Below are 15,605 nucleotides of genomic sequence, written 5' to 3' on the forward strand. Positions count from 1 at the left end.
GTGTCTGCTGCCTGATGAACACATTCTTTGAATGGAGGTGGGGCCAGGTTATGGACAATCTTGAAGACTAGTTGGACATGAGAAAGAGAAACAGTTTTTGAAATTAAGCATTTCATATTTGTTCAGTATGTGACAGTGGAGGTATTGTTTTTTTTTTTGTCAAAGATTTTAAGAGCATGATTATATACAGTTTCTAGTTTCTTTGGGCTGGTTTTGTTTGATTGGGACCAGCTGGTAATGCAGTAGGAGAAGTGGGGCATAGCGGTAAGAAAACGTTTGGCTGCTTTTATTGAAAGGTAGTTGCATATCCACATAGCATAACTGCCTAAGTCATTTTGTATTGTTAAAATGACAATAAGAGAAAAACAATGTGTTTCCTATAAAACGTCTTTTTACATGTTTTCCAAAATCAAAACAAAAATGAGTTAGGCAATTATGCTATGTGGCTAACATAGCATATTATGCTTTTGAAAGTGATCAAATTATACTCATTAATTCTCATTCAAAGCGTGCACTGCGGCGGTTTGCAGCGGAGTGTGAAGCAGCTGGGATGAAGCTATGGTTCTCCACCGGAAAAAGATGTTCCCCCTCTTCAGGTCGGTGGGGAGTCCTTGCCTCAAGTGGAGTTCAAGTATCTCAGGATCTTGTTCACGAGTGAGAGACGGATGGAGCGTGAGATCGACAGATGGATCGGTGCGGCGTCAGCAGTGATGTAGTCGCTGTATCGGACTGTCGTGGTGAAGAGGGAGCTGAGTCGGGGGGCAAAGCTCTCGATTTACCGATCGATCTACGTTCCCACTCTCACCTATGGTCATGAGATCTGGGTAGTGACCGAAAGGACAAGATCGCGAATACAAGCGAGTTTTCTTCGCAGGGTGGCTGAGCTCCGAGATCGGGTGAGGAGCTAAGTTACCCGGGAGGAGCTTAGAGTAGAGTCGCTGCTCCTTCACGTCGAAAGGAGCCAGCTGAGGTGGCTAGGGCATCTGTTCCGGATGCCTCCTGGTCACCTCAAGCAGGAGGTGTTCCAGGCATGTAATATTTACCAATTTCACATCGCCAGCAAAAAAAAAAAGTGCTTTATTGAAAATACACCATTGTATTTTATGAAATGATCATCTCCTTCAGCAATATTTAATCAACCAATTACAGGGGGCACATTGTCACTTTTCCTTTTTGTGTATTTGATTTATTAACATTTCTTTTGAGCTGCATTTGAGACCTACAAATCCAGAGATTTCATGTTCTGAAGCACTGACAGGTCACCGGGGGCCCCCGCACCTGCAGCGCCGTGGAAGCATCACAAGAGGCGCTACAGGGAAACAAGAACACTGCTCACCCCTCGTGGAGTTTATGATCATTAAGTGTCGGCCTTTCTACCTGCCCAGGGAATTTACTGTACTAACCCACCTCCAACATCAAAAACAGAAAGAGGCACTGAATGAACTGTTCACCGTCAGTGACAGCCCACTTTAGCTGTTTTCCCAAAGTTTATCAACACATTGACTTTCCAACAAGGAAATAACATCCTGGATCTGGTTTACACCGCCACAAAAGCATACATGGCCCTCCCCCTCCCCCATCTCGGTGCCTCGGACCACATAACTGTTCTGTTACTGCCAGCGTACAGGCCACTTGTTAAAGTCACTAAACCAGTTCGGAAAAATAATATTCAAGTGTGAGGTCAAGACTCTTAAAAGAAACTCAGGGATCGCTTTCACACAACGAACTGGAGTACACAGAGTATACAGAGACTGTCACTGCCTACATCACCAAGTGCACTGATGACTCCAAGACCATCATTATCAGGTCAAACCAGAAACGTTGGATTACAGGTGAAGTCCTCAGGCTCATGAGGGTCCGGGATGCTGCCTTCAAATCTGGTGACAAGGAGGAACTGCGGACAGCTAGGGCCAACCTGTCCAGCTGCATCAAAAAAGCCAAGGAGGAGTACTCCAGGTTTCATACTGAAAAAGTTTGAAGATCTAAGCAAAATAGTTCAAATGAGTCAATTTGAACAGTAGCATAACAGGAGGGTTTTATTCACACATCACTCACAGTACTACTCCCACGGCCCACCCTGCTTAGCCTCTGTGGTCTGATTGGGCATTCATGAGATGGATGCACTTAAGATGTGTAAACACATCTTAAGATGTGTAAACACATCTTAAGTTCACAAATATTTTACACCAGGGGCAATTCTCACAGAGTCAGACAGTATCAAAATAAATGAATGACACATCTGGAAACATCAGGATATTAAGAAAGTTGCTTTATTTGATGCACAAGTGTGTAGTGACAACAATAGAAAAAGAGCAATACAATTTTCCACCTCTGGAGGAGCAGCACTACTGACTGCTTGAAACCACATTGTAAAATAGGACAAGAACAACAACTCACAACTTATTCTAACGCACAGGGACATTGTCAGCTCAAATGTACACAAAATGGTTCAGATGGATGTTTGGGTGAACTTAGGGATGCACAGATTCAGACACTGGATCAGATATTGGTGATCTAGGAGAAAAGTACTGCATTGGGTATCAATTCCTGATTTCTGATAGTAGAAAAGGAAAAAAGTATGCAGTGTGCGAGAGATTTTTCCATTTCTACATTTGGCCTCTATGCCTTCTCTTACGCACCTGTTTAAAATAAAGAGATGTGCGAAGTAAACCTTCTTTGATTTCTGATATTAAAAGAGCCATTTTAAGAAACTATAACAGTTCCAATTTCCTTATGTGGACAACAAACAATACAAAGCACAACTTTGAGGGAAAGTCTCCTGGCATCGGTTGGAATTAGGTGTCTGCAGATAGATACTCAAACAAGTATTGGTATGGCCATTCAAAAATGCATCTCTTGGTAAACTAGCATACAGACATGTACACTAGTTCCAAGAGCCCCCTCTGAACCCCCCTCTGAAGCCTCCTCCTCTGTATCCCTCAGAACCTCCTCTGTACCCTCCGGAACCTCCTCTGTATCCTCCGGACCCTCCTCTGTACCCTCCAGACCCTCCCCTGTACCCTCCGGACCCTCCCCTGTACCCTCCGGACCCTCCCCTGTACCCTCCACCGCCGCCATACCCTCCAGACCCTCCTCTGTACCCTCCCCTGTAGCCACCACCAGGTCGTCCGTAGTTTCCTCCTCCTCCGCCGCCTCCATCATACCTGGACATTTTGGGCGGTGGTGGACCATCTCCCATCCTAAAACACACAGGGATTTCCTTTTAAACTTGTCGTAGCATGCATAAAAACCTGCTTTTGGGGCACCTCAACATTGATATTTTACATTTCAATTCATTTGCGTGTTATGGAAAATGGATACGAGAAGCACTCTTCATTGGCAGCAGGGGGAACTGACCATAAACATTTAATTTCTTCGCCAACTGGACGCTAATAAATCATTGAGACTGTGAGACAGTTTAAGTACAGCATGGATCAGATCAGGTTGGGTGATGGTTCATTGGCTTTTGGATGTGTAGAAACTTGCATCTAAAATGCAACAAAATCAAGCTTGAATGAAGTCAAAACAGTACAGTAGGTTTCTAATGAGGGACGTCAGAACAAGCTTAAAAGCCACACAAATAATTTATTCTGCTGGATATGTCCTTGGTAAAACGACTAAATGTATTGTGCTGTAAGAACTAGAAGCACTGTACCTTTGAGTTTTCATCATGTTCATGCCAACAGCCGTCGGGTTGGAGATTTGTCGGATGAGGTTGATTAGACGTTGAGTGGTTGGATCCATCTGTCTGATGTACTCTGGGTCTTTGGTGACCTCCACCACCTGAGCCTCAAGAGCTGCTCTGAGGGCCAAGATCCCCCCGGCCACATGATGAGGGATGCGTATCTTTATCCTGAGAACAAATAGAACATCATTTGGAATCAATAATATAAACACCCAATGCAGGTCAAAATTTCTAGAACACTCCAATTTGTGAGGTTTTCCATTATAAATAAAACTGGAGCACACTTCCTGCAGGACCCCACTGCCCCAGGAAATGGCCTTTTCACCGCTCTCCCCTCAGTCAGACTGTAAACTTCTATGGCACACACACATTTACCCATATTCTACTGTACTGTATTTTTTAATGCAGAGGGATATCAGTCTGGGACCCAAACGAGCCCGTGCATCAGATTCATTTATTTGTCATGTGTTGTTTGCGAGCAGCGTCACTCACGGGACGCGGAAGTCCCCTCAATAACAATCTACGGATGGCGCATGGGAGAGAGAGAGAGACTTTTTCCAATCGATGGTAAATGACCAAAAACACACACACAATAGCATCACATCAACGGCAGACGGCCGCCCTTCACTTCCTGTTTGCATGCGTATACTCAAGTCTGGTTACTTGCCAAATTCTGCCGATGAACAAGGACTGTGCCTACTACCATAAAAGCTGTGTTTCTGATTCTTATTTAACTCTGGATGTACTTTTTAACCAAACTTATATTTATGATGATGATTTGATTAGTACAGCATGGGTAGGTTTCCCCTGGGCAGCAAGGTGGCACAGCGGTTAACGCTCGTGCTTCACAGCTACAAGGTCCCGGGTCGATTCCCACCTGGACGGGGCCTTTCTGTGGAGTTTGCATGTTCTCCCCGTGTCTGTGCAGGTTTCCTCTGGGTACTCGGTTTCCCCTACCACTAAAAACATGTGCAACAGATGAATCCTCCAGCCAGGTGTTTCTGACCACCTGCCTGGCTCTACATCATGGAGATGGGTCCCCGATGGGTCACCGAGCACCAGCCCATGCTGGCAGCTCACTGCCCTGACAGGTCACCCCAGCAACACTGAGGATGGGTTAAATACAGAGAACAAATTTCTAAGGCTGCAACGACGCGTCGACGTCGTCGACGTCGTCGATTACGTAAATACGTCGACGCCGTTTTTGTGCGTCGACGCGTCGCTTGTTTACATTTCACTTCCAGCGTGGCTGCGCGTAATGCAGACGCTGCGAGCGAGGGGGAAAAAGCACGGCAAAAGTCGTCAAAAGTGTGGGAGTATTTCCAGAAACGGCCTAATAATGTTGTTGTTTGCACACTGTGTCGAGCGGAAATGTCATATCACAGCAGCACAACTAACCTGGCTAACGCCAGACTGCTGTGTGCGCTCCAATCATTTCGAACTCCAGTATCACTTGTGATTTTAGTCTGGCGTTAGCCAGGCTACAGCACAACGGCTATGAACGAACATGTGAAACGAAAACACCCGCGGCTGCAAGGGCCTCGTATCTCAGTCAAACTACGGTGTTGTTTCACTGATTAATCAACGCGTTGTTACGGGGACAGGCTCTGACAGCGCGCACTCACTCTCCGCCTACTTTGCCACATATAAAACCAAAACGGAGCAGTCTGCTGAAGTGAATGAGCAGGAGAGACTGACCGCCTTCCCCGTCTCTCCCAACACGCGAGTAGGCTACTTCTCCGCTCGTGTCCCGCTCGGCTGTCTGTCTCCCGGTGCTCGTTTCGCCTCATGCGCGGCTGCTGCGCGGCTGCATCACGTCCCCGTGTCCGGGCGCAGCTCTCATGTTTTCTCTGCGCGGACTCGGGGCATCGCCTAAAACACTCATTTAAACTCTCTACTTGTATCTGGTGGAGAATCAGGACAATAGTTTGATGAATATACGAGAGTAAAGCCGTGTCAGTGGCCTTTTTGTCTCAAAGAGGAGTTGAATCCACACGAGCACAGTAACTTACAGTAACTCTGGTTCTCTGAATGTGCACCGTCTATAACGAATTGGGCAACTCACAGGCTAATTCTCAGTGGTCAGACAGAAATAACCGTCAGGTGCAGGTTTCAGTTAGTTTTAAATCAGCGGTTCCCAAACTGTGGGTCAGGGCCAGAAGTGAGAGAATGGGCCCATTTGCCATTTTAAAAAGTGGGGAAAATAGACTAGTAGTAAATAAATAAATAAAAGCCATGCCATTTGGACACATCAATGTTTTTTTCTTCATTTTAAATGAAAAAATAATCGGTAACATGAAAAATAATCGATAGATTAATCGAAAAAATAATCGATAGATTAATCGATTAATCGAAAAAATAATCGATAGATTAATCGATAGAAAAATAATCGTTAGTTGCAGCCTTACAAATTTCTCTACAGAGATTAATAAAGTATAACATAATTTAAAGCTGCCTTAAGCGTCTTTTGGAATTTTCTTCATCAGTAGGTGGAGTAGTGAGCTCTGCTCTTCTCCACCACTACCCCCCTCCCCTGTCCTGGCTTTCCCCCGTCGACCCCGCCCCTCCACACTGTTAAGACCCCACGCTGCTCTGATTGCATTCAATGAGCTACGGAAATCTCATTAATCTTGTGTAAAACACACATTCATCCGCATATATAATATATGTACAAAGTAAATATTTTGAGATTTACATTTATTTGCTTTACTGCAACTTTCATGAGTCACTTTTTTTGGACATTTAGAACATAATAAATCCATTTTGAACTAAGTTTACAGCGCAGAACTTTGTTTTCCCACCACCCTTGAACGCCTCAGCCTCTCCTCCGGTGCTGCTTTGCTTTGTGAGGAAAAAAAGGAGGAAAAAGAGCTGACGGCTCCTGTAGATATTGGATTAATAAACAAACGGACATTTCACGAGGATTTCAGCTGCATCAGAGCAGGTCGGTCAGATGTTTATCAGTGTACGATCTTTTCGTAAACGTCTGTCATACTCACCAGTCATCAAGCTCCACGATTTCCCCATCAGAGGCGATCTTTTTACAACCGAAGAGCAGCAGCTGCAGAGGACTGACCAGGGTCATGCCTTTAGCAGAAATAGCCCGAGTTCGAATCTGGAGAGAAATACATTTTTTAAGTCTTTAGGACCAAAAAAGCTTAGACTGAAAAACTATTTGGTGCCCTAGGACAGTGGTTCCCAACCTGGGGGGTGAGCCTCCCCAGCGGGGGGAGCTTTGCCTGGTCAGAGGTTCAGGTCATAAGTCATATTATTTGAGAAAATTAAACAGTTTGAAAATCATCGAATATGACTGAGAAAGGACTGCAGGTTTGTTTGAAATAAATGCTTTTTGCCATTTTTTGTATGTTTTGATTAGTGGTCGGACTCAATTTAACTTCTTTGATCAAGTTAATTACAGGTCTGTAATTCATTTTAATTGAAACCCAAAAATGTGCACCTAACTTATTCAATAACTAGATAGACACTCAAGTTCAACAACAAATGTATAATTTACTGTTGTTAATCTGTATAGTTATTCAAGTAACGGATGCAAAGTGCATTTATAGCTATACATAGATAGCTTTCAAGTGTTTTAGGAACTCTCATCACTCACGTAACTTGTAGAGTACATTAAACAGTAATAATAATGGCAAATTTATATCAAAGGGCCTATATCAAGCAAATCGACTTTTTGGAGCTTTTAGCCATGTTATAATGCTATTTCTCCGTCCTCACCTGGAAAACGACTGAGTTGTGACACTCTGAAGTATTTTACATCTTAGTGTCAGACAGGAAGAGCCCGACGTCTGTAATGTCAGGCCTTGCGGCCTGATTTTAATTTATAAAACAGCGTTTTCATTATTTTTGTCGTAAGAGAAAACAAACGTACCCCCTGAGCATCTGAACAGATGTCATGTTTGCACCAACAGCTGTGAAGATGGAGCTCTTTCTAACCTACTCTGGACACGCCTGTTCTTTTTTCTTACCTAACGATAATGTCACGGAGAAAAGCGCATTTGTTTGAGAGGACAGGACTTTATTCAACCTCCTAAAGAAGAGGCCACTCGCCTGAAGTTGGAATGTCTCTTCATGGATGCATGGCGAACCTTCTCCAGAATAAAAGTGGATTAACTTTTATAACCAGCTCAAGTCCAATAATGTAAACACCCGATGGAGCGGCCAGGACAGAGCGGTGAGTAAATCAAAACCCATGTTAGCGTGTGTGTTAGCGTGTGTGTTAAAGCAAAAAATTAATAAAAGGCAAGCAAAAGGACCCTAAAACAGTGCCTGTAAGTGCTTAACAATTGCAGAAATTTCTGCCGTTTCTAATACTGACAAGGGCCTGAGTGGGCTGGCTGGAACATTTGTTTGAGCCGCGAGGCTAACGCTAACGCATTGAGGACGTCTGTGTTTGCCCCAACATGGTTTGCATTCAGGTGGTATTTTAGACTTGAGTAACTACAGTGGAAGGCAAACTCTTTTTTGCACAACCTGCACACAGCAGTACGCTTGTCTATCGTCCCATCAGGACGTCTTTAAAAAAAAAAAATCCCCAACGGGCCGAGTGAAACGTCTTTGTCCATCGCTGTTGCAAGCGGATGTGCGTTAGATCTACAGGCATACCAGAAACAAACAAAAAACAGAAAGGTTCCAGCTCAGGATACCCGGCTTTGGGGGGAAAATCGGGGAAATGTGATTAATTGCATTAAAAAAAAACTATGAATGAATTAATCGAAATTAATGCATTAAAGTCCCACCCCAAGTTTTGATACATTTGTGGGGGCCATAGTTTATGACTTCGGGGCGCAGCCCAACTACAGCATGCGCACGGGCAGTGTTGGGAAAGTTCATTTTCTACATGAACTAGTTCAAAGTTCAGTTCACAAATTTCAAAATGAACTAGTTCGTTCATAATTGTTTATAGTTAATAGTTCGTTCATAGTTCCAAAAATGAACTAGTTCATAGTTCTTTTTTTTGCTGCTATTATTCAGGCATGAAAACGGATCGGGGTGAAAAAGGTGAGAAGTGTATTTCTCCTCTCAGGGAAATATTTTATATTCCATATTCCATATAGCAACAATCTGAAGTATTTTGAGATGCATTTTTGCAAACCTTGGGAGAAAATTGACTTCAGCCATGAGTCAAAAATATTATGGCCTCCTCCCTTAGTGTTATGCAGCTATTTCATGTCAGCCTGTCACTGTTTTCAGAGTGGATTTTGGACATCTTTGCTAATCATATTTTATTTTATAATACATTTTTTTTAAGTTTAATTTGTAAATTCTTTGTGGAAAATGAAGCTACACATTTTTAATTGAATTTGTGTTAATTTGGTGAATTAATTATGAGAATAAGATTGTTTTAGGAGCTAATTTGTAGTTAAAAAACTCCACATTGTGTCTTTATGCAAATGAGTGGCACCGCGGAGCAGAGAGGAGTTTGGAGCGACAGACGTTACACAAGGGAAACTCGCTTCGTAACCTCACACTGTGGCTGCTGCGGGCACCGTGCGGACCCGGTTACCGGTGTGCCATGGCCAAAAACAGCAGAGTTCACCGCCACCGAACTAGACACAGCCGGGCGGAGCGGAGCTAGCGTGAGCTACACCGTGGACCCGCCAGTTTAGAGCCGCTGGTAAACTCCCGACGGCGCTGCAGGGTTTTATATTCACTGATAAAAGAGATCTGGCACCATATTGAACTAACGTAAATAGAACGGGAATGCCGTTCACAGACACCAGAATGAGCGCGTTCATGGTTTTGTTCATCTGGCAGTAATCCAGTGCGTTCAGTTCACGTTTGCCCAAAATATGAACGCGTTCATGAACTTTCATTCAATGAACGCGTTTAGGTACATCACTGCGCACGGGGGGCTTCAAGGAAAAAAGGTTGAGAACCACTGCCCTAGGAGAGTTTGGCCTCGCCTAAATAGAGGGGTTTCTGCTTTGCTCTTACCTTTTCGCTGAACACAAAGAAGGGTGAGGGGTAGCTGAGGTCGTGGTTGCTGAAAGGGCAGTTGACTGAAGTTTTGTGAATGAGGGCGTTGCGGCCCTCCGTCGTGAGGATCTTGCGCTTCTCTTTGTGATAGCACACATTGGGATATGATCCAAATGTGATCAGAGAAATTACCACATCCAGGCTGTTGTCTGGACCCACAGTGTTGAATGACTGGTTCAGCAGGCACTCTGAAATCAACAATGTTTGAAGAGAAAAAGTAGCAATGAGCAAAGAACTATACAAATAAGCTTCCATTCCATTCTAAAGATAAGATGGTGTACCTTCAGGAAAGCCAGCATTGACCAGAATGTCCTTGAGCTGCACCTTGGCCTCCCAGGTCATCCTCAGGGTGGACATATTCAGACGTTTGTGATCACAGAAACGAGACTCGGCATCTTCACCATTAATCCTGTTCCAGAAAAATAATACAATGGAACAAAGACACCTGCACTAATTTTTCATTGAGTTCAGAAAGTTACTCAACAAATTGTCTAAAGGGTGTTATAAACATATTACTCTTGCATTGCTTCAGATGCCTTTGAAAGGACTAGACCATTTTTGATGTAGAATTTGTGTAATTTGGTGCGCTTCAGAAACTGCACCATATGGTAGTCTAATTTGGGCGTTCTGCTCTCCCAAAATTTCATCCGATGGGCGGGGAAGAAACTGAATTTCGCGTGCATTATGGGTAACAATAGTCTTCGCAACTTCCAGTTCAGCCGGAGTGTTTTCGCTCTCTCTGCTTGCTTCATCTTTTGCTAAGAGAGGAATACAATTCTGCAGCTGATATTTAATGATGCAGACTTTGACTGTTCCGACTCCCTACATTTGGGGCTTGTACCTCCCGCCTCCCCGCCTGCCTTCAGCGGACACTCAGCCACACACTGCCCCGATACACTTAGCTAACCGTTGCCCCTGGGGTCTGTGAGCTGTCCCAGGGAGACTAAAGTAAAAAGCACTGACAGCCTCTGATTATCTCTCTGCCCAATACAACTTTATCGTGTCTGTGTTTTCACCGTGAGAACATCAGCCATGTCAAAAAATAAGTCCGTAGCCGAGCTGCTAACCGCTCGCCCGGAGCTAACTAGCTTCTTAGCAGTGCATAGATCCGGTGAAAATAAGTATTATGCAATAATAACGTCAATACAGCCGGCAACTACATACACAATGAGCTGTAGGCAATTGTTAACGGGGCTAACCTGGAATAACCATTGTCCACTGGCACAAATAATAGTCCTTATTCGGACATATTATGGGCGGGATATGAGCTTCCAAAGCTTCAGAACACATTCAAAATCACTCGCCCCTGATGTCTAAATCAATCAGTGGTTTTGTATAGCCCAATATCATAACAGGAGTCGCCTCACAGAGCTGCACAAACCATTAACGCAATAAAACAGAACAGAAAAGTCTCCATCGCGTATACTACAAATACTCAACCCCCCAGTATCAGTATCGGAAGCAAAAAAAGTGAATCTCTAAACATTATCCACAACCTAAAACAGAAATGTTTTTTAGCCTTATTAATATTTATCTATTCCTCAGTTTTTGTTAAAATATTATATAACAATAATCTGTCAAATGAACGCTAGTGGCGACACGTTCAAAAGTGCAAGATCAAAGAAGACTGACCTGACATCATCCCAAGCCTGGAACACTGACAGCAGGGCAACGTGGTCCGAGAAGCGAGTGCCTGCGAAGTTCCTGTGGACGAAACCTAGGCGCTTCCCTTCGTTGACAAAGGGCTCCGGGAAACAGGATGCTGCAGAGATGGTGCACATGGCATCCCCAACACTGCACACAAAGCACAGAGACACCTCAAAGGTGAAGTTAGGACGCAGAGAAAGTGACTCAGCAGGAAGCATACTGGCATCAAAGTTTGAAAACTACATTCTGTGGCCACTTACAGTCACCTGTTACACGTTTTGTAATCATAGGTTTGGTTTGTCGTGACTGCTGCACAGAGCCAGTCACCGCAGTGACGTAGGGCCTTTCCGAAACCATTCCCTCCTCGCTTCCCCTACACCCTTCCACTCAGGCCTCAGTGAGGGCACCTCCAGAGGTTCACTCAACAGAGAAATTCGAGCTGTGACTTTCAGACGCACTCTCCCTCGCCCCCCATGAACTGCAAAGCCCATAATGTGGCAAAAATCACAAATTTGACTGATCATACTTTTAAAGAGGGGGTATTATGCTTTTTTCAGCCACATAGCACCAGTCTATACGACACTACAATGATGACGAAACCTTCTGTTGGTCTGTCAATGCAGTAAATTAGAATAACTGCCTTGTATAAAATTGCTCTTTCAAAATGGCGTTAGCAAATGACTTGAAATAGGCCTCTGTCTCTTTAAAAACCTCTGACCCTTTAGACACGCCCCCTCCACACGCTGTCTGTGGCATCACAACAACACTCCGCTCGTTGTCTCAAGTATTGAAACTACGATCGGTGCATTTTAATTTTTATTGTTGGAAAGGACCTACTGTTTATCACTTTGTGAACAATGGCCACACAGGATATTATTTGGAAACAAACCTTCCACACCGGACGCTTGGACGGGGCTCTTGCCTGAAAAATAACTGCTATTTGGAGGCTCTCTCTTTGCATCTGCCATGCCCTATGGATCTCTAACTATACCCCCATGGACGACACCAGGATCTGCAGGAGCCCATACGATTCAAAGACGGACATTATCTGTGCAAGTGGACAATGGTTTTTCGAGGTTACCCGTTAGCTTGTTATAATCGACTACAGCTCATTGTTGATGAAAAGTCTGTAATAAACCACAAATGTGTAAAGCCAGGCTCATTGTGTGATCATCGTAAAGGCTGCTTCGAGTAGTTGCCGGCTTTATTGACGTTATTTGTGCATAATATGCTGCCTGTTTTCAATGAATGTTGTGAAGGTGAAGGTTGTTAGCTTGTCGCGGCTAATAGTGCCTTAGCTCCGGGAGAAACCACTCAGCTACGACTCACTGTAGATGAAATGTGAGCAATAAACTACACAATCAACAAGCCAGGCTCCGTGTGTGATCATCATAAAGGCTGCTTCAAGCAGTTGCCTGTTTTAGTGACGTTTTCAATGCATAATATGCTTGTATTCAGTGAATTTTCCCGTTAGCTTGTCGCAGCTAGCTTGTTAGCTCCGGGAGAAAACCACTCGGCTATGACCCATTGTAGATGAAATGTGAGCAATAAACTTCCAAATCAACAAGCCTGGCTCCGTGTGTGATCATTGTTAAACGGTTCTTTATGTGTGTGGTGGTTTTATTGACTTTATTTGTGCATATTTCTCGTTTTCACGTGATGACTCGAGGTTTAGCTTAGCATTAGCTTTCTCCGGAGGCTCTGTGCATCATCAAGGCCCAGCGCAGAACCAGACACTGAAATAAGTGTTCTTGTCACCGGTTTTAATCCTGGGTGTTTCGGTAACAGAAACACTGATGTGTGTCTTTGTAAAAGTCTGGTGTGGCTCCGGTTCACAACACATGAAGCTAATCATCCATGATGACTCTGTTTACATCTTAGGGCTAGACACTGCGGGAGGGGGTTCTGCTGAGGAGCAGTGGTTGGTTACTCGGCTGGTGACGAAAGGTCGGAGGCGTATCCTGGAGGTCGAGGGCGTTTCCTGAAGGAATCAGGCGTTTTATCCCTAAAATGGCTGCCATCAGAGTTTCTACAGATTACTCGAAAATACGTGAATGTGCCAAGGCAACACTTCAGGCATGGTTTTAATGAGGGAATGACTTAATAACATGATGTAAAGCTTGAAAAAGTCGATTTTGCATAATAGGCCCCCTTTAAATAAATAAAAGGCTCTCTTATGAGTTAACAAAGTAATTCAGATTCAAATGTGTCATATTTACATTATATAATTTAGCTTCTTCAAACTCACAAGTGAGAACTTTTCCTCTCCCAATAAAATCATATTAAGTCTCACTGTCGCTTTCTTTTTCATTAATAAATGTCTATATGACGATAAAGTTGTTCAAATGAACACTTTGATCCTAAATAAACACAGAACTGAAGTTGTTTGGTGTGTTGCTCGTGGGACTGCTCTCCGGTGTAACACACACCTGTTAAGTGTGGTGTCGATGCAGACTCGCTGAGAAGGAGCTTTTCTCCCACTCCCCCCCTCACTGAGGGGTCCATTTCGGACAGAACTCCACTCCATGGGCATGCGCACATTGATTGGGGTAGGGTGAGGGAGGAGGGAGCGGTTTCGGAAAGGCCCGTAGAGTGTTACAGACAGCGAAGAATGCAGTGAAACATTTAACTGGATTAATTCAGTAAAAGTTTGTGAACATAAATGCCACCTATCCGAAAACGTATGCCTGGTCGGCCCAGATTAGTCTTGGCCTGGGCAGTGGGAACGCTCACCTAAACCCACTTCTCCACTGGCAGACACTACACAGCCCAGTGCCTGGTCAACCCGGTTTGGCGAGCTTTTCTCCTTTTATGCCCATTGCAGCCAATGATGCAGAGGTATTCTTTACAGCATGGCATAGTGCGTTGTCATACATGAAGATGATTTTGTTCGAGGAAAGCACGGCTCTTATTTTTGTACCATTGAAGACAGTGGTCAGTCAGAAACTCCACATATTTTTCAGAGGTCATTTTCAAACCTTCAGGGAGCCTAAAGGGGCCAGCCAGCTCTCTCCCCATTATTCCAGATTAAAACATGACTCCGCCCCCTTCTTACTGACATCACAGCCTTGTTGGGACATTGTGGCCATTCACCAACCATCCACTACTTCACCCATCTGTCCATCCAGGGTTACACGGTAGGGTTGTCATGGTATGAAAATTTTACCTCACGGTTATTGTGACCAAAATTATCACGGTTTTCGGTTTTATCGCGGTATTTTTTTTAACGTGTGTTAATAGGTTCAGAAAGCATTGATAGTCCTACACAAACAGAAATAGTTTCAAAAAAGTTTAACAGTGCTTGTTACAAAAGCCTTATCAAAAGTGCAACTTTTCACATCAAAGTAAAGGAACTAAAACGATGTGTTGTTGATTGTTTCGAGGGTATTAGATCCTGCGCTGTCGTGTCGGACATGATTCCAGCTTCGAGGACGTTTTGTTTTGGTTGTAGCTACAGAGGCGCCTGCGCGGCAACTTCAGCAGACGAGACGGCGGCTCATAAGGCTCACTTTGCCTAAACCGCGGGCGCGGTAATCCACCGCGGTAAAATATTTTTTCAAAAACAAGACGGTAATTATTATTGTCAACAATTTTACCGGGGTTTACCGCTACATCGGTAACTGTGACATCCCTATTACACGGCCTCTTCAGTGAACAAGACTGTTTGAAAATGAGTCTTCATGTATTTCTGAGCCACTGCAGCAAATTATAATTTAATTTAATTTAAATGTAAATTTTATTTTATTTATTTTTTTACCTTTTTGACACAGAAATACAATTTGCATACTAATTTGGAACGCGGTGTCGGAGCATATTTTGGCAACAGTAGAATCCAAAATGTTACGCAGTGTGCCTTTAATGCAGTTTACTTTGGTTGTTTCTTTCCAGGGTTTTATTGTGGTTCCTTGATGTAAATCGCCTTGGGTAAAACCGCTATATACATTAAGACCATTTACCATCTAAAAATGGCAGCTTGTATCTGATTTGCCCTGCTGCAGGTGGAGGGTGCCCCAAGCAACAACAAATGAGATGCTTCATAAGCAGTCAACACACACACAAACATTTTAATATGAACTATAAAACACTCCAGATTTGTAAGCCCTAATGCTGCATGATGATGGTAAAAAAAGTGAACTTACTAAAATATGCAGCCCATAATCATCATTTTGCCAAGCCGAGGTTCAATGGGGAGCCGAGCCAGAATTCTTCCCAACGGAGTGAGCTCATCGTTTGAGTCTAAAGCATCCAGCTCTGCAGAACAAACAGCAAATGAGTT

General features: G+C 43.8%; 2 protein-coding genes across 3 annotated transcripts in view; one reads left to right on the plus strand and one right to left on the minus strand.

Annotated features, from left to right (window-relative positions):
• Nucleotides 1–15,605, plus strand: part of znf622 (zinc finger protein 622) — a 368,360-nt gene that overhangs the window by 296,037 nt on the left and 56,718 nt on the right. The window lies entirely within an intron of this gene.
• dhx9 (DEAH (Asp-Glu-Ala-His) box helicase 9) overlaps nucleotides 2,684–15,605 on the minus strand; it is a 35,375-nt gene continuing 22,453 nt past the window's right edge. For both annotated transcript variants that reach the window (XM_079570075.1, XM_079570076.1), the window contains 7 exons: nucleotides 15,469–15,580; nucleotides 11,315–11,476; nucleotides 9,964–10,091; nucleotides 9,641–9,870; nucleotides 6,685–6,800; nucleotides 3,656–3,853; nucleotides 2,684–3,200 (listed from right to left, as the gene is read on the minus strand). In XM_079570075.1, coding sequence (XP_079426201.1) covers nucleotides 2,885–3,200; nucleotides 3,656–3,853; nucleotides 6,685–6,800; nucleotides 9,641–9,870; nucleotides 9,964–10,091; nucleotides 11,315–11,476; nucleotides 15,469–15,580 — 1,262 coding nt within the window. In that variant the 3' untranslated portion in view covers nucleotides 2,684–2,884. The remainder of the gene's footprint in view (nucleotides 3,201–3,655; nucleotides 3,854–6,684; nucleotides 6,801–9,640; nucleotides 9,871–9,963; nucleotides 10,092–11,314; nucleotides 11,477–15,468; nucleotides 15,581–15,605) is intronic.

Source organism: Gobius niger (assembly GCF_951799975.1).
Source record: "Gobius niger genome assembly, chromosome: 13".
In the NCBI taxonomy this organism is placed as follows: Eukaryota; Metazoa; Chordata; class Actinopteri; order Gobiiformes; family Gobiidae; genus Gobius; species Gobius niger.